Here is an 18,188-nt window from a genome sequence, read left to right on the forward strand (position 1 = left end):
CTCGGATTCAAGTAAATATATATATGTTTTCCAGGAAAACATTCTGCCAGTAAAGTCATTTCAAAATTCTCTAGAATCAGAGCTGGAGATGTAGTTCAGTAGTAGAAAATGTACCTGGTATGTGTGAGGCATCAATATAATAAACCTAAGTATCAATTTTACATGTGGACCTCTTGAGTCGGGAGAAACATCATTGCATTCTTGAAGGAAGATGGAAAACTTGGACTCCAAAAAGACTCATGTTTCAAAGATAGGTTGGATACTTACACTGTAATAAATTCCTCAAGTGGAGTGAATGTGTATCTTTTTTCATTATGGTTCTGTTTATCACAATGATTCCACGTATTTAAGGTTTTGTTTTGTTGTTGTTTTCTTTTGCTTTGGTACTGGGGCTTGAACTCAGGGACACTGAAAAAGCAAGCCCCAGCCCCAGCCCTATTTTGTGTTTTATTTATAGACAAGGTATCACTGAGTTGCTAAGTGCATCACAGTTGCTTAGGCTGGCACTGAGCTTGCAATCCTGTAACCTCAGCCTCCCAAATTGCTGGATTACAGGAGTGAACCACCATGCCTGGCTACCCATATTTAAGTAGTAAAATATTGAAATGTGTTTCTGCTAGAATTTGATACTGGACTTGGTTCACATAGGTCAAATTGTGATTTAATAACAAAAATAATTTACATAGGTAGCTGTGAAGGGGAATCAAATTGTCCTAAAATCCACTCAGTTTTCTCTGAACAGAGATTGCTAACAAAATATAATTCCAGTAATTTTTTAGCCTCTCTGAGTTGATGATAGAGATGATCAACTATTAGGAGCTTTCTATGAGTGAGGATCTGCAGAAGTCTAAAAAATTGAACAATTCCAAAGAGATCCTTCTGCACAGCAAGCCTTCCCTGTATGGAAAATGTGCTCCATCCTGTTTCATGCACGGTATCTCGGGTACAGACATGATGAGGTTTTGTTCAGCTTATAGATGAGATGAGTCCAGAGCCCAGGCTCATGGGATTCTCAAAGTTGAATACTTATCCTTTAAGTGGAAGATTACATAGGTATATTCAAGCCGTCTGACTTCAGAGGTTGCAATACTTAGTATTTTCTCTGTGAATATATAAACAAAATTACATGTGTTCATGAACAAACCAGAATAAAGGTAACAGGAAGCTAACATAAATATGCATGGCCTAAGACATTGAGACTCTTTGCTTAGGAGGGTTTTCTTCCTAATTAAATCCCCATAATTTCAATTGACCCAAAAGTACATAGTCCTTACTACAGGAAGGACACATACTCCACCCTTGCAGTCAGATATCATCAATAAAAATTCAAGGTTGTATCTGGGAAAGATTTTTTTATAATATTGGAGCTTGTGAATAAGAAATATATGACAGATATGACAATTTTTAATGCTCAGGAAATCCTTTTGTACTTTGCATGAAAAGTAATCCAGCCATGATTGGAAAATGATGGGAAAAGAGAGAGGAAAGAATGGATTCCAGGGTGTGTCAGCAAAACTTCAGTTAGAGGGGAAAGAGGGCATTGGGATAGGCCAACAAATTTTGCTCCTGGCAACAGTGTTGGCTGAGATGGATGAAATTTAATATTTGTGATAATGAATTTTCTTACTTTTCTCCTAAGACATGTAATCCATGATTCCTTACCCCAAAAGATGAGAAAAAAACCACATGGTGCATGGTGTTATTAACCTAAGAAGCACCTTTTACTCTGAAGTGGGAATTGGGATCTTGGCCAACACCATCCTCTTTCTGTTCCATGTCATCAAGTTCCTGTGTGACAAGAGGCTCAAGAACACAGACTGTATCATCGGTCTCTTGGCCCTAACCCACCTCCTGATGCTCCTCACCATGGGGTTCATAGCTGCAGACATTTTTACATCTCAGGGGGGGCTTTGGGGTGATGTCACATGTAAATCTTTTGCCTACTTGTACAAGTTGATGAGGGGCCTGTCCATTTCTGCCACCTGCCTGCTGAGTGTCCTGCAGGCCCTCACCCTCAGCCCCAGAAGCTCCTGCTTGGCAAAGTTCAAGCCTAAGGCCCCACAGGACAGCCTGAGGTCCCTTCTCTTCCTGTGGGTCTTCTATATGTCCTTCAGTGCCCACTTCTCCATCTCTGCTGTTGACAACTCCACTGGGACCTCACAGGGCCTTATATTCCTCAGTGACTCCTGCACTATCTTACCCATGAGCTACTTCCTCAGGCATTTGTTTACCGCCCTGGGTGCATTATGGGATGTCTTCCTTATAGGGCTCATGGCCCTCTCCAGTGGGTACATGGTGACCCTCTTGCATAGGCATAAGAGGCAGTGCCAGCACCTTCACGGCACCAGCCTGTCTCCAAAAGCCTCCCCAGAACAGAGGGCCACTAGGACCATCCTGCTGCTCCTGGGTTTCTTTGTGCTCATGTCCTATTTGGACTGTGTCATCTCCTCCTCAAGAACCATGTGGAACAATGACCCTGTTTGTCATTCTATCCAGATGATGGTGGCCAATGGCTATGCCACAAGTAGCCCTTTGGTTTTCATCTGTACTGAAAAAACACAGCCTTAACTTTTTGAAATTCTTATGTGGTAAGGATAGTAAATGTTGGATCATTGCCTGATGGATAAATTTTCATAATGAGCCACCACACGGCTGGGCAACCATTCATCATGGCATAGTGTAGTCTGCTTTCTGTGTTGAATGAATAGATAAATGGGGGCTTTTATGTGATTACTTTAAAATTTGTGAATTAGAAATACATGCTAGATATTTTTTTCATATACCTCTGAGATAAACTAAAGTCATTATATTTTTAGGCAGTGGGGGAGTTACTGAGGATTGAATCAGGAACACTCAAACACTGAGCCACATCCTCAGCCTGATCTTGTGTTTTATTTAGAGACAGGGTTTCACTGAGTTGCCTAAACACATGATCCTCCTGATTCCATTTCCCGAGGTGCTGGAATTACAGGAGAATTTCACTGTGCCTGGAAGTACATTGTATTTCTGACTGAAAATGTGAGAGTGACCCCCAAGAGGTAAATCTCAATTTTATTATCTACATTAGTCCCTATATTTATAAATATATGAGATTGGAGTAGCTTTTAATAAGTAAACAGTCTCTGTAGTCTCTCTTATGCCCAATAACGTGTAAAGATCTCTCATCATAAATTGCCATCTGATTTATCAATTGTGCTTTTACAAATATAACAAATAATATTGGCAAGGACTCAAAACTGTCACTTGAACACCTTTGTTCATGGTACCATTATCTATAATAAGCAATTTTGCAAACAATCTGATATCCACATGCATCTGAATATATAAACATGTGGTCTGGATATACCATGTAGGAAATTTGAAGACATTATGTCCAATGAAATGTCACTCTAAAAAGAATCATCATTGGGCTGGGTATGTGTCTTAAGCGGTAATGCACTCACCTGGCATGCACGGGGTGCTGGGTTTGATCCTCAGCACCACATAAAATAAAATAAAGAAGTTGTGTCCACTGAAAACTGAAAAATAAATATTTTAAAAATTCTCTCTCTCTCTTCTCTCTCTCTCTCTCTCTCTCTCTCTCTCTCTCTCTCTCTTTAAAAAATTAAAGAATCATCATTGTATAAATCCACACATAGAAGGTGGAACTTTGGGTAATGGAATCTATAGAGACAGAATATAGAATAATATTTTCCAGTAGCTGAGGAGGGGGTTCAGTAGGGGAATTGTTATTTGATGGATATGGGGCTCATTTAGGGAGAAGAAAAATTCTGGACATGCTGGAGATTATACATTCACACAAAACTGAATGTGCTTAATGCTGCTGACTGTACTCTTAAACATTGGTAAATGGGAAATTTGATCTTTGTGTATTTACTCATCATAGAACATTTCAATCACGTTAAGCCAATTGTGAGAAAAACATCCTCTGAATTTACAAAGAAAAGTGAAATGACGCTCAAAGTGTCAAAGTATTTTTTTCCAATAATTTGAAAACATTTCAGCAAAACTGTGGCAAACAACCTGGTTGTGGTGGTGCAGGCCTGTAATCCCACTGGCTAGGGAGGCTGATGTAGGAGGATTGTGGGATCAGAATCCAGCTCAGCAACTCAGTGAGGCCCTAAGCAAATTAGTAAGATGGTGTCTCTAAGTAAAATATAAAAATGGCTGGGGATGTGGCTCAATGGTTAAGAATCTTGAGTTCAATGGCTGATACCAAAAATAAAACTTATAATAAAAACCTATTCCAAACAGTCATTTGAAGAAGATCCCCTGAAGTCCCCCATCATGCCCACTTTTGTATGAAGAAGTAATTGAAGTTCTGGTGTGAGTTCAGTCTGAGCACCTCAGTCTTTACATCTATCTCAGTGTTGTCTTAAGTGGTTCCTGTAGGATAACTATCTGAATGAAGTGTTTTAAATTAGGACAAAATACCAGATTTAAGCAGCATCTGGAAAATTACTAACCTTGATAACAGTCCATACCATGAAAATATAAACCCATAAAATTCTTTTAAATCAAGAAAAAGAGTGAATAAAAATGTCAAATTCTTTTTTATTTAACCAGGAATACTAGGTTTATTTAAGATATTGCAATGCTATTTTCAAATAGCCTGTATCGTTTTATCAGATGCCAAATGATACAGGCTATTTGAAAATAGCATTGCAATATCTTATCCTTCACAGAGAGTCACACAAATGATCCAACAATCACAATCTGTGTTTTACCCCCCAAATGTGTATGTAAGCATTCATAGCAGTTTTATACTTGATCACTATAAATTGAAAGAAAAATAAATTGGAAGTAATAAAGTTGTACTTGAAAAAAGAAATGGTTATGAAAATATTGTACTTCCAAAGGAGCCACTTCCAAGTGACTCTGTTGGTTAAGTCAATAAGAGAAATGAAGCTCAATTGCTTTTGAATAAGTGAAACAAGCGTCAGTTCACCCAGCCTCATCTCCCAGTGAATACCTCCACCCCCACTCCAGCTTCACCTGCACTCTGAGTATTTACTTCAACACATTTCCATCCCAATTCAATTTGCACTCACACCTTGAACCCAGATCCTTGGACTTTGAAAAATGGAGAGCAGAGCCAACACTCCCCAGGAACCAGGTCCTCCCAGTAACAAGGGGCTGAGGGAGAAGATGTCCATCATCCATGGTAGCTGAGACACCCAACCAACGGCAACTCACATGGGGATCCAGGAAGATCTCAGACCAGAAAGTGCCCTGAAAAAAATGTGAGGTGATTTTAGACAAATTTGGCCCATATCACAATGTAAGAAGTTGATACTTTCTAAATGTTTGGGATGACTGTGACCCCCCCCCCGCCAATACACATGTCAATTTACTTAAGAGAAAAGTTGGGAGCCCAGTTCACCCTAGAGAGCTGTTATCCACCTGAGCACAAAGTCAAATAGAAGGGCAGGTAAAGTGTCCCACTGGAGACCTGATGGTTTGACGCTCTCCAGTAAGACACTGTCACCTTCTTACAGACACAAAAATTAAGGCCCTGCAGAGAGATGGGTTAAAGGCCTCCCTTCCCTAAACCAGCCCAGTTTCTTCTCAGGTGAACTGAGTCTTCCCATCACCTCCATCTGGGTAAGTGGCTCTGGATCCTCAGATGCAGAAACAGTGGTCAGGGGGTCCTAGGAAGGCTGTGGGAGAAGGAGGATTGGGCTTCTTAGTGAGGTTGTTGGTATCTGCAAAAGAGACCCGAGCTCTATGAGTCCCTCTCAGGAGAAAGGACGTGCCCTGTAAGGCACAATGAGGATATTTCCTTCCTAGCCTCCTCATGACTTTAAAGAATGATAAAAAGTGTCTCCAATTTTTGCATAGGAGACCTCAATAAGTTTTAGGTTTTCATGAACAAGACTATAGTTACTGACTAGCTCCATTAATATGCAAGCTCCCTATAAAATGTTATTTTCCGATTTTAAACATTACTTATTCAACACGTTGGACCTGGCACGTGACATGTTTTAATTTCATATCTTTTGATAAATATATGTAGTTCTGTTTCTGTCATTATATCAACTACTGTTGATATAAGTGACTTCTGTGCTCTGTTTAATTGTTTTCATGTTTTAAAACAATTAATTAGAAAATAAATTTTAACAAAAATTAAAACAATTAATTTATTGTTCCATGTTTTAAAGTCTCTAGAAGGAAATCTTCCATGTTCAAAACCTCATCTGATAGAGGGTAACCCCACATTACTGCCAAGTATATCCTAGGATTTTCTCATGAAACATTTCCTGCCACAATATATACTATAAGCCCTGGTCCTGTGCTCTGTCACTTAGGAAATTTCCAATTACAGGTGCAGGATGTTGAGTTTGCAAGGATATTAACTATTTAAAAAGTAAAGATGGTGGTTTTTTCCCATTTGTAGCTTCAAAACACCCAGCAATACAAATTCCTAGAGCTTGGGAAAAGAATATCTTTGTCCTTATATTTAGCTTTTGGGATTTGAGGGATTTTCCTGGGATTATAATCTAGCAGGACTCTGCTCAGTTCCCATTTCTTTGGGAAAAAAAATCTCTTCTTCTCCCAAAATTTCTGAAGATTTATTTTAAAATATCGGTAATGTCAATATTCTGAACACAAGCTATGCTGACAAATCTTTTAATTTACCGGGCATTTTGTAAAACTCTTACCCTGTTCTCAAAAATAGGACTTCCACTTATTTCCTCAAGTGTATCCCAGGGTTTTGAGGACCACACTGTGTGTCATTTATTTCAGAGAATCCCTGAAGGCAGCACTGTCACCTAGCTGGTGAGGGCTTTGTCTCCCCCCAACACACCAGCTGTTCCTTCATAATGCTCTTCTTACTCTCCCAGCTCAATGTGGGTCAAAAAAATATATACAGCCTGCAGCCCACTTTATCCATATTTCCTGAGTCACTTGCCTGAAGCAAGATCAGTCTCACCTTCCAAGAGATCAAATTTTAAAACCATTTCTAGAAGAAAATAATAGAGACGATAATGATGGTAAACTTGAACTATGGTAAAAAAAAAAAATCACCTAGGTGACAATGACAAACTCCTGTGTGGGGGGGTGGACATAGAGTGCTAAGTGACAGAGATATATCGTGTTATTTACACCTTATCTGCACCCTAAAAGGTAGGCATGACCACTTCAGGTTTCAGAAAAGAGATACTGGTCCCTTCTTCATTCTGGAATATGTCGACCTACTTCATTTCCACTCTCCCATTCCCCCCAGACCCCAAGTTCAGGTGCAGCATCCTGAACCCTCCTTACTAGTTTGAGGACCTATTGGATGACATCATGTATCGCAGGTTTAGTATGAAATTTTGGCAGCTGCGAGATGATAACAATGTCTTATATGTTCAGACCCTGATCCATCTAATAAAGGAGACTTAGCTGGGTTTTCCTCCTTTGAGGGGTCCCCAGCCCTCTCTATCAACTTGAAACCATTCTGCTGGTGGCCGACCCTGCCCTGTCCCCTGATCTCCAGGACCCTGCTGTGCTAGCCAGGTACAAGGGGACATGCTAGAGAATTTCTGTTTTCATAAAGGGAGCATGCTCACCAGACTGTTTTTCCACTGAAACGACTCATCAGCACAGGTGCAGCTAAATACATTTCTTTAAAATAGTCACTTATTGCATGATATGGAGATAAAGTCCAACTGAGGTGATTGGCATGCACAGCTCGCTGATAGTGTTGAGTGTGTGGGATTTGGAAGTTAGAGTGTGACTAGGGTACTCTGGTCTAGCCTGGCTCTACTTTGAGGAAGCTAAGGGGGTGCTTTTGATGATGTGAGATCAATGCCAATTTCCTTGATCTGCACTCAAAAGAAGGTTCATTTTTTTCATATCGCTATAGAGGAATTTCATTTCCAGAAAAAAAATATTTTAGTCATTTTTAAAGCTCCACTGGAGCTATGATTTCCTGAATCTTAATGTCAATTCATAGCATCTGTACACCCTAGCCTGTCCTAAAACTTTTAGGATGACAGGATTACAGTTTCCAAAGGAACACTGCAGCCAACCCCATTCAGTGCCCTGATTCATAGGTTATTAAACTGTACTCCTTGAAGAGCTCGGCAATGTAAAGTATTTCTATTACTCATGCTTTTATTCTTATTTATTCACTAGCTGAATTCCTTGGTTTACTTAATATTCTTTGTTTTAATGTTTATTGACACAGTATCATTGTACATAACTGTGCAGTTTGTGGTTACATATTCATACAGACACGCAATAGAATGCGGGGTCACTGCAGGTTTTTGAATGATTTCAACTCAATGAAAGAAAAATGGTATTTCACAGATATTACACGAGCTAAAGTAATTTTAAATGATTTTACAATGGTAGCTCCTCGTTGATAATATGTATCTATTTAGGATTATTCTTTGACCTAGCAGTTTGGGAGCCTGAGGCAAGTTCAAGGCTACCGTCAGCAACTTAGTGAGGCCCTAAGCAACTTAGAAAGACCATGTCTCAAAAATAGAAAAATAATTTAAAAAAAAAGATTGGGGATGCTGTTCAATAGTTAAGCACCCCTCGGTTCAATCCCTGATGACAAAAATAAACAAACCAATAAGGATTATTCTTTGAAAGCTATCACTGGACATTTTATTTTACAAACAATAACACGCTTATATCATTACCAGTAATATAGGTTTCAAGTCATCATTTTTGTGAATAATAAAGATTAGAGATAGGGGGTTGGGGTTGTGGCTCAGTGATAGAGCACTCACCTAGCACGTGCAATGCCCTGGGTTCAATCCTCAGCACCACATAAAAATAAATAAATAAAATAAAGATATTGTGTCCAACTACAACGAAAAAAAATATTAGAAATGTGTGTAACTTTGATATTTTACTTTGTGTTTCTGGGATTACTCTGCAACCAACTCAAATAGGTTGGATAAGTGAATGGAGAAATTTGTCACATTACTTGATCATGACTTTTTAAAACCTGAATTTTTTTTTTCTCCTTGATCACCTTTGGTTTTTTTGTACTGTCTTTTCTTTATTGAGAAAAAAGAATAGGAAAACAAAGCCATAATTTATATGAAGAATTTACAAATCAATAGCAATATGGCAGTAAGATTTACTTAACCAGGAATTTATTACTATTTGGTATACAAGGTCCATGAGTCTTATTACAGGTACCTTTTTTTTCAAATAACATTATAAATTTTTGCATCAGGAAATCTGTATTCCAAAAGTTTTAACTAAATACCTGCTTCAGGTCTGAATTGTTCAATGGGCTCCAATGTTTGCGAGTGATTAACATTTTTCTTCCCCTTAGAATCGGACATTATTAAACCAGTAGCCATAAAACACATTACCCTTATGTGTTTGATTTTCAGATGATAATTTTTTTCTACAATGTGGCAGAAATATTTTACAATACTGTATATCTCACATGAGTTATATTTAATAAAATAAACACACTCTACAAAAAAATATTATCCCAACAGATCATTCATCAAATTTTTCAGCATAAATTTCAGGCTTGGGACTCTTGAGTCTGGAGAAATGTCACCTTTAATTTGTAATCCAGATAATATCTGGGGAACCATCTTTCAAGATTAGGTTGGATACTTGTCCTTTAATCAAAACCTTGAAAAGAAACAACAACTCTATTTTGCTTGTAGTTCTAATTATTACTCTGATTGTAAATCTTGGGAAAGGACCAAAAAATGGACTACGCTCTTGGTAATACTTCTGGAATATTCTACCTGAGGCTAGTTATTCCGGCTTGAGGATAAAAAAAGTGACATGTACAGTCACATCAGAGGATTCCAGGAACAGACCTATAATTTCAAAAGAGTTATCTGAAAGAGACTGTGGAAATGTTCTACTATATTGGAAATTTCTAATATTTTGTACCAGACATTGAACTCAGGGATGCTTAACCACTGAGCCCCTTCCCCAGCACTGTTTTTTAATATTTCATTTAGAGACATATTTTATTTAGAGAAATATTTAATATTTTATTGCTGATTTGCTGAAACTTGCTTAGAACTCACGATCCTCCTGCCTCAGCCTTCCAAGGTGCTGGGATTACAGCCTTGTGCATCCAGGCTCAGCAGAATTTTCCAAATTCTCTCCTCTCTTTTTGGGCAGCAACATAGCTGCTCTGTTATGAAAATAACTGAATTGATTCTTCCAAGCCACATGCATTAAGAACCGTATGATCATAAAAATAGAAGACAACATTTTTAGAGAATTCATTTTGTACCACAAACACTTCCAATGTTGATACACATACTATATTTATTACACCAATAATACCTCCAGGGTATACATAATGTGCCTATTTATGTTGATAGCTGAGATAAGTGGACCGCAGCATCACAGAGAGCTTAAGCTAATGCTATTGTGAGTGGCAGCTCATATACACACGCGTATCAGTCTGACTGCAGACTTCACACCAACATTTTCTTGTTTATATATTGTAAATATTTGGTGTGGCCATAAATAATCCAGAATTAACATGGTGTTGACATGCAGTAACTCTGTGCATATTGAATCTGTGATACTCTTTGTTTAGGAGGGGCTCATTTCCTCTTTCCTATCATCAGCCTCACTCCAATTCACCCAAAACTGTAGAGCTACCATTATGTACCTGACCAACAAGAACAGGCACATGAAAATCAAGTATGACTCTGTCTTCACCAGAAAATCTCAGACATGAGATTATAGGAGGAAAATATTTTCTAAGAAAAATGGCAATTTTTTTGACTAGGGATTGACCCCGGGGGTGCTTAACAGTGAGTTGCACCACCACACACTTTTTTTTTCCTTTTCTTTTAGAGATAGGGTTGTGCTAAGTTACTCAGGGCCTTCCTAAGTTGCTAAGGCTGTCCTCCTACCTCAGCCTCCCAAGCACCTGGGATTACAGGAGTGTGCCACTGTGCCCAGACGGCAATGATCAATATACAAGAAAACAGAAGTATCATTATGAATGACATTGTGGAGGCCCCAGGGGTACATATAACCCAGCTGAGACTGGGAGATGTGAGGACAAGGGAGAGCAGGGGCATGGGTTCTGGGTGGTGTGAGACAGAACTAAGGGGGTTTGTTTGTTTGTTGCTTTATTTTGTGCTGGAGATTGCTCGGTGGTTAAGTGCACCAGCACCAATTACACCCCAGTCCTTTTCTTTGTGTATTTTGAGAGAGGGTCTCACTAAGACACCCATGGTAGCATCACCCTTGTGATCCTCCTGCCTCAGCCTCACAAGCACCCAGCATCTCAGTCACTGTGATTTCAGGCAGGCATCACTGTACCCAGCACCAGAATTCACTCATCATGTGGAATGAAGTCATGTTTTGATGAATCCTCTTTATTTTCCTGATTGCAGGGTTGTCCATTGGGATTGATGAAGGACATATTTGCAAAAAAGGACATTTTCTTGTCTTTTTCCGAAGGTGTTCACAGAATTCTTTCCCCCATAAGATGAATAAAGCCAACAGACTGTACAGTAACACTCACATAAGAAATACCGTGTACACCGTGATTGGTGTTGGGGTCATGGCCAATGCCCTTCTTCTTCTAGTCCACATCTCCTTGCTCATTACTAGACACAGACCTAAGCTCACTGACCTGCCCATTGGTCTCCTGGCCCTAATCCACCTGGTAATGCTGCTCATCAAGGGCTTCATAGCTGCGGACATTTTTATACCTCAGGGAGGCAGGTGGGATGACCTGACGTGTAAATGGCTCATCTACCTGTACAGGTTGATGAGGGGCTTCTCCATCTGTGCCACCTGCCTGCTGAGTGTCCTCCAAGCCATCACCCTCAGCCCCAGGGGCTCCTGCTTGGCAAGGTTCAAACATAAACCCTCACATCATAACCTGTGTTTCCTTCTCTTCCTGTGGGTCATCTACTCATCCTTCAGTAGCCACCTCTTCATCTCCATTGCTGCTACCCGCAATTGGACCTCAGACAACTTTATGTACATCACAGAATCCTGCTCCTTCATTCCCATGACCTTCTTCCTCCAGCACAGCTTGTCCACCCTGCTGACCTTCAGGGAAGTCTCCTTTATAGGAATCATGGCCCTCTCCAGTGGATACATGGTGGCTCTCCTGTGCAGGCACAAGAGGCAGTCCCGGCATCTCCACAGCACCAGCCTGTCTCCAGTGTTATCCCCAGAACTGAGGGCCACCCAGACAATCCTGCTGCTCTTGAGTTGCTTTGTGGTCATGTCCATCTTGGACAGCATTGTCTCCTATGCAAGAATCACACTGAAGGATGATCCAATATTTTACTGTATCCAGATCCTCGTGACCCATAGCTATGCCTCGTTCAGCCCTTTGGTGTTCATTAGCACTGAAAAACGTATAATTAGTATTTTGAGATATATGTGGGAGAAGACAGTAAATATTTCAGTAACCAATGATGGATAAAGTTCTGTTAAAATGAGAAAATGTGATTTCTTTGGAATGATGCACTATGGCACAGTGTATATGCCGTTTTCTTTGAATACAATACAGAGTTCTTCTTCTGTTACAGCCATATACTTGGATATGTAAGTAGCAAATATATAAAAAAAATCAAACAAAATCAATCATTTATCTCTGAGATATTACCAGGGTTTTATGTTTCTCATTGGGTCCTCCAGGGGGGGACTCTGAGGTGGATGTGACTTTTCATGACCTGGGCTATTCCAAACTATTTCTAGGTGCAATAGTCCCAATGCTTTTCAATAATTGTATTGTCTCAGTTATCTATATTTTTTCAAACTAGACATGTAAACATTTGCTATCATAAAATATCACATCATAGAGCATACATGTGTGTACATGTGCATGCCTGCATTCACACATACACACACACACACACACACACACACGAAGGTAGTCAGTCATTTCCACAGCCTTGCTCATAAAACCATGTTTTAAATAATCAAATGAAGAAAGAACCCAACACCCAGAATCATAAGAATACATGAACAATATGTTATCTCTATTCAGATGCTGGACTATTAACACTTAAAATGAAAGAAAATTCTGGCACAGGATGCCACATAGCTGAGCCCTCAAGATACTCTACTTGGTGAAGCAAGTCAGTCACAAAAGAACGAACATTTTATAAAAGTACTTAAAGGAGGTTGAGGTTGGAGTACCCAAATTGATAGACACAGAAAACATAATGCCATTCCACCGACCCCAGGACATGGGGGAGGGGGAATGTTGTTATGTTAACCCAGTGGTGGAAAATATCTTTTTCTGAAACTAAAAAGTGAGTGATAAATGTCTCTTTTTAAAAAATTTTTTGGTATACTTGAACACATGTATATGTTTTATTTTATTTATTTATTTTTTATGCGGATCAAACCCAGCCACCACACCCATGCCAAGCAAGTGCTCGACCACCGAGCCACAACCCCAGCCCAGTGATAAAATTCTTAATGTGCCACAATGTCATGTGGTGAGCTTAAAATATCAGAGCTGATTCCTTCCAGTGGTTTGAAGATGGGTTTTGAAAAGCTCAAATCTTATTCTCAGTCCCTCCCCCTATGATTATACATGTTAGCAAACGTGGTTAAATGCACATGAAGTTTAGTGACTCATTATTGCACTGTTACAAAAATGAGAAGAATCAAATCTAATCCCTCTAGAAAACCAACAAACCTCAATGATAATCAATAAGAGATAAAAAAGAAACAAAGCATATACAAAAAATATACAAAGGATAATATATCAGAAAATCATTAGGATGACAAGTTTAAGTTGTTATACATGTCAATAATAACCTGGCATGTGAGTGAATTCCTCAATGAAAATACAGAGGCTGTCTACATGCATTGCTAATCCCAGTTGTGATTGATGTGCAAACAGTATTTATTTTCTTTCTTTCAAAAAAATTTGATGATAACGTACACATAGAAAAGTACAAAAAAAAAAAAAAGTCCAGGTGTATAAATATGTCAGACATGTTGTCCTCAAGGCCAGGGCCAGCAACAATACTTGAAGTGCATGTCCTCCAAAATCTCCATTTTACAGAAATGGCAGAAAAGAACACACTTTTAGAACTATCATTTACATTTTTATTTTACAATTTTGTACAGAAATTATACTAGGTGTGTTATATAAGTTGATTCTTTAAAGCCTCCTCAATATCTATTTTACCTTAAATAAAGCAGGTATATGAGAGCAGGTCTCTGTAATTTTTTGTGGTGCTGGGGATGGAACCCAGGGCCTTGTGCATGTGAGGTGAGCGCTCTACCAACTGAGGTATGTCCCCAGCCCCGATGCAAATTTTTATGTATAAATATGCCAGAGAACTGTGGGGCTCTGTGCCTGTGATCTTCTGTGACCCATAAAACTGATGTGCCCTCATGGAAAATCTTTCTAGTGTCATTTGAGGCTTGTCATGGGATTAGACAGAAAAATGTTGAGTGAGAGAATAAAATTTTCATTTCGCCTGATCATCACATTTTGGAAAACACGAATTTTTTTTTCTAATGGTGTATAGAATTTTCTTTTTAGAAAACACCCTGCCTGTCCTCCCTCATGTATGGAGGCTAAAATGGTAGCCCACATGGAAGTGCAGCTCAGCAGATGCTGGGAAGGGACAGGGGAAGGGGAAGTGGAAGTGGAAGGGGCAGTCAGAGGAGGGCGAGCGACCCCTGGGCACAGCTGCAGGGCTGGGGTCAGCAGTTCCCAGGAGTAATCTCTGAAGATCTCAGCTGACTCTAGCGTAGATAGGAAAAAGGTCAACTTTGACCAACTTGGTCTTAGACACCTGGCGGGAGAGTATAACCAAAACACAGCCATACATGGACTTTTCAAAGATAAGACAATCGTTTGTTTATTGTTACTGCAGATGCATCATATGTGTCCTTCAACAGTCAAGCGAAACTGGTAGGTTATGAAGCAAGCATTTTGATCTGGGAGGGCCTGATAAATATCACAAAAAGTTCCATCAGTCCCAAGTCTGTTCTGAGCCCATCTGAGACCTACAAACCTTCCTGACCTCCTGCCCGGGAAGACTTGATCTGTGTATGTTCTTGATTATTTGTCTGTGTGCTAAAATCATTATGATGAAACCCCAGGATTTCCACAACTAACTGGAAGACACAGTGGCTGTTTTTCCTTAATGATCTTATCTGGTCCCTTTGGTAAATGACTCTTCAGATCACACAAGATCCAAACGCAGACATATCCACTCTCTTTCCCAACAGAGAACAACAGTTTCTCCCATATCCTGAGGATGTTACAGAGAATGGATTTAGTTGACCATGAACTGCTTGAGGGGACAGGAAAAGTCGTAGCCTCATCACTAATTTGACCTTCTGTAATATTTGAGCTGGGCACCGCATTGTGCAGCTGTGGTTCTAGCAACTCAGGAGGCTGAGGCAGGAGGATCTCTTGAGTGCAGGAAGTTCAAGACCAGTCCCTGCAATAGAGTGAGATTCCATCTCAGAAACAAAAAATAACAATATTTGAATATTTTCTGCTACAAAGTATTAATAACTTACAGAGAGGGAGGCAAACGATGGACCCCATGCCTAACCTTTGTCCTCTGGTTCGTCTCAGGACCTGTAACCTGGGCTTGAGAGTTCAAATCCTGACTTTCCTCACCTATTTCCTCTGCAATCCACTGACTTAATTTATCTGAGTTTTGTTTTCTTTGCTGTAAAGTGGGCGATCGTAATACTACTGCATTCAGAGCATCACTACGGAAATTAAGAGTTAATACATGATGTCTGTGTACACAGAGGTGAGCTGCTACTCTTGCTTTTTCAATGTCACATGATTTATAAATTGCATGCCATCCTTGGTCAGGGGACATGCTAGTAATCTTCTTTGCATCCTTCCAATCTCAGGACACATGATGCCAAAGGAGTGCTATTGTTTGTTCTCATCCACATGATAACCCTAAAACAGATACAGTCTTTATTTTACACTGAGGCTGAAAGAACTAGGCCACTACTTCAAGGCTGCAAGGCCAATAAAATTTAGATGGGAATATGGATTAGATCTGTGTGTTTCCAAGATATCTGAGCTCTCTCCTGCACTCTGATTCCTGATCACCTACTGACGCCTTTTTTTCCCACTCTCTATTGGTTTAGCATTCAGATGAAAATAAAATAACATTGAAAAGTTAAATAATGAAGTCAGAAAAAAATACATGGAGAAATAATATTATAGATATATTAGGAAAACACCTGGAGTTAACACAGAGGGGATTTTATTATTCTTATTGATATTTGCTGCTCTAATAAAAAATTCATCAAAACACCTATTGCCTCAGGCACATCAAGAGAGTTGTACTTAGGCAAGATATTTCTTTTCCTAAGACTAAACAAAACTATTCTTCCAAAATGCATTTTTCCAGCAAAGGGTTCACAGTCATGGTCTACTTATGGACAATGGAAGGTATCTGCTTTAGGCAAGTTCAGTAAGAAAACAGCCCATATATCATTTAACACTTTTTTTGCAACTAGGATTTGAACTCAGGTGTATGTGACCTCTGAACCACATCCCGAGAACTTTGAATTTATTTTATTTGGACACAGGGTCTCACTAAGATGCTCAGGGACTCACAGAGTTGCTGAGGCTAGCCTTCAACTTGTGATCCTCCTGCCTCAGCCTCCTGAGCTGCTGGCATGACAGGTGTGCACCACCTCACCTAGTTTGATAAAGATCTTACAAAGAACAACAGAAGTTTCATCTCCCTCATCCTCATTTAGGTTTTTTCCCAACATCAACTAATTTTTGGAAATTCAGGGGGAAATAACATGGGATGTCACTGTGAGGGGTTATCTGGCCCTGATTAAACATGTCCTCATCCGCCCCAGTGTGGATTGGAAGAACTGGATTATTCATTTTTCGGTACTAATGAGCATCACAGCACTGACGGTGGCATAGCCGTTGCCCACCACCATCTGGAACACAAGGCGAACGGGATCCTTCTTCTGCATTTTACCATAAGAGGAGGAGATCACGCAGTCCAAAAAGTACATGACCACAAAGGAACCCATGAGGAGCAGGATGGTCCTAGTGGCCCTCTGCTCTGGGGAGGCTTGTGCAATCCTGCTGGTGCTGTGGAGGTGCTGGCACTGCCTCTTATGCCTCCACAGGAGAGCCACCATGTACCCACTGGAGAGGGCCATGAGCCCCAGAAGGAAGATGTCCCGGAGTATTCCTACCAGGGAAAATAAGATCCTGTAATAGTAACCTGTGGGGGAAACCCTGCAGGATTCAATGGAAAACCAAACATCTAATGTGTCATTGGAGGGGCCTTCAGTAGAGACTAAAATACGAATGTTAATGAACACGTTGAACACCCAGAGAATGAGAAAGTACCACAGACTGTGCTGTGGGGACGTGTGCTTGAACTTGGCCAGAAAACAGCTTCTGGGGCTGAGGGTGGTGGCCTGCAGGACACTCAGCAGGCAGGTGGTGCTGACTGACAGGCTCCTCATCAGCCTGTACAGGTAGATGACGGCTTTACATGTGAAGTCGTTCCAAATATCCCGAACCCCCAAAATGTCTATATCCAGGAACACCCTGATTATGAGCATCAGCAGGTGAATCAGGGCCAGGTGAGCGATGGCCACGTCCATGGGCCTGGTCCTTTGCTGGAGAAGGAACGTGAGGATGTGGAAGAGGAGGAGGAAGATGTTGGCTGTGATCCCAAGGACAATTTGGGAAGAAAAGACATTTCTTACAGCAAGATAAATGGAAAGTGTGCTGCTCAAAGGACCTATAGAGTCCATGTCAGAGGATCAAATAAAGATAAAATTCTCATCATCACAGTGGTTACCAGCTTCAACCTCCCCACCCACCAAGTCGGCCCACCTCAAAGTACATGGGCACTTTTTTTAATGCTCCCTTTTCAAACTCTCAATACACAAGCATAACATCTTTTCTGTTTATCTCCACTGTTTTTCATGGGTAGGGCCAGGATTAATTTTTCTCGGCATGTGCAGCACCCTGATAAATAGCTCAGTAGGTAGCATCCAAAGTGAGTTCATGTGGGGCAGATGGCTGGAATGTCCACATAGAACCCTCAAGGAAAGAGCGTGGATGCTGGATGAAGCCCCATACAGTTCTATATTTTCAGTGTTCTCTGTTCTGGATTGCTCATCACCAGTTTAGAGACAAAATATGAAAAATGTTAGCTCTGAAGGCAGACTTCTTGAATTTGTTTCTCTATATATTTTTGGTACCAGATATTGAACCCAGGTTT

At 40.2% G+C, this 18,188-nt stretch overlaps 3 protein-coding genes across 3 annotated transcripts; 2 read left to right on the forward strand and 1 right to left on the reverse strand.

The window, feature by feature from the left end:
- The first annotated feature begins 1,686 nt into the window (after positions 1 to 1,686).
- LOC124102442 (vomeronasal type-1 receptor 90-like) lies at positions 1,687 to 2,568 on the forward strand. The gene has a single exon (XM_046458737.1). It carries the CDS (start codon positions 1,687 to 1,689, stop codon positions 2,566 to 2,568), a length of 882 nt encoding a protein of 293 aa, XP_046314693.1.
- An 8,872-nt stretch (positions 2,569 to 11,440) lies between these two features.
- On the forward strand, positions 11,441 to 12,394 carry LOC124102443 (vomeronasal type-1 receptor 105-like). Its single transcript, XM_046458738.1, has one exon. The coding sequence runs from the start codon at positions 11,441 to 11,443 to the stop codon at positions 12,392 to 12,394; it is 954 nt and encodes a 317-aa protein (XP_046314694.1).
- Positions 12,395 to 16,818: 4,424 nt separating this feature from the next.
- On the reverse strand, positions 16,819 to 17,562 carry LOC124102444 (vomeronasal type-1 receptor 90-like). Its single transcript, XM_046458739.1, has one exon. The coding sequence runs from the start codon at positions 17,560 to 17,562 to the stop codon at positions 16,819 to 16,821; it is 744 nt and encodes a 247-aa protein (XP_046314695.1).
- Positions 17,563 to 18,188: the final 626 nt, after the last annotated feature.

This window comes from Marmota monax, unplaced genomic scaffold, assembly GCF_021218885.2.
Source record: "Marmota monax isolate L192 unplaced genomic scaffold, Marmota_monax_Labrador192_F-V1.1 WCK01_AAM20220418_F8-fsc00370, whole genome shotgun sequence".
NCBI classification, from domain to species: Eukaryota; Metazoa; Chordata; class Mammalia; order Rodentia; family Sciuridae; genus Marmota; species Marmota monax.

What these genes read in the sequence shown, in the direction of transcription:
- LOC124102442 (XM_046458737.1), top strand. Translation starts at nt 1,687, where the DNA reads ATGGTGCATGGTGTTATTAACCTAAGAAGCACCTTTTACTCTGAAGTG.
- LOC124102443 (XM_046458738.1), top strand. Translation starts at nt 11,441, where the DNA reads ATGAATAAAGCCAACAGACTGTACAGTAACACTCACATAAGAAATACC.
- LOC124102444 (XM_046458739.1), bottom strand. Translation starts at nt 17,562, where the DNA reads ATGGACGTGGCCATCGCTCACCTGGCCCTGATTCACCTGCTGATGCTC.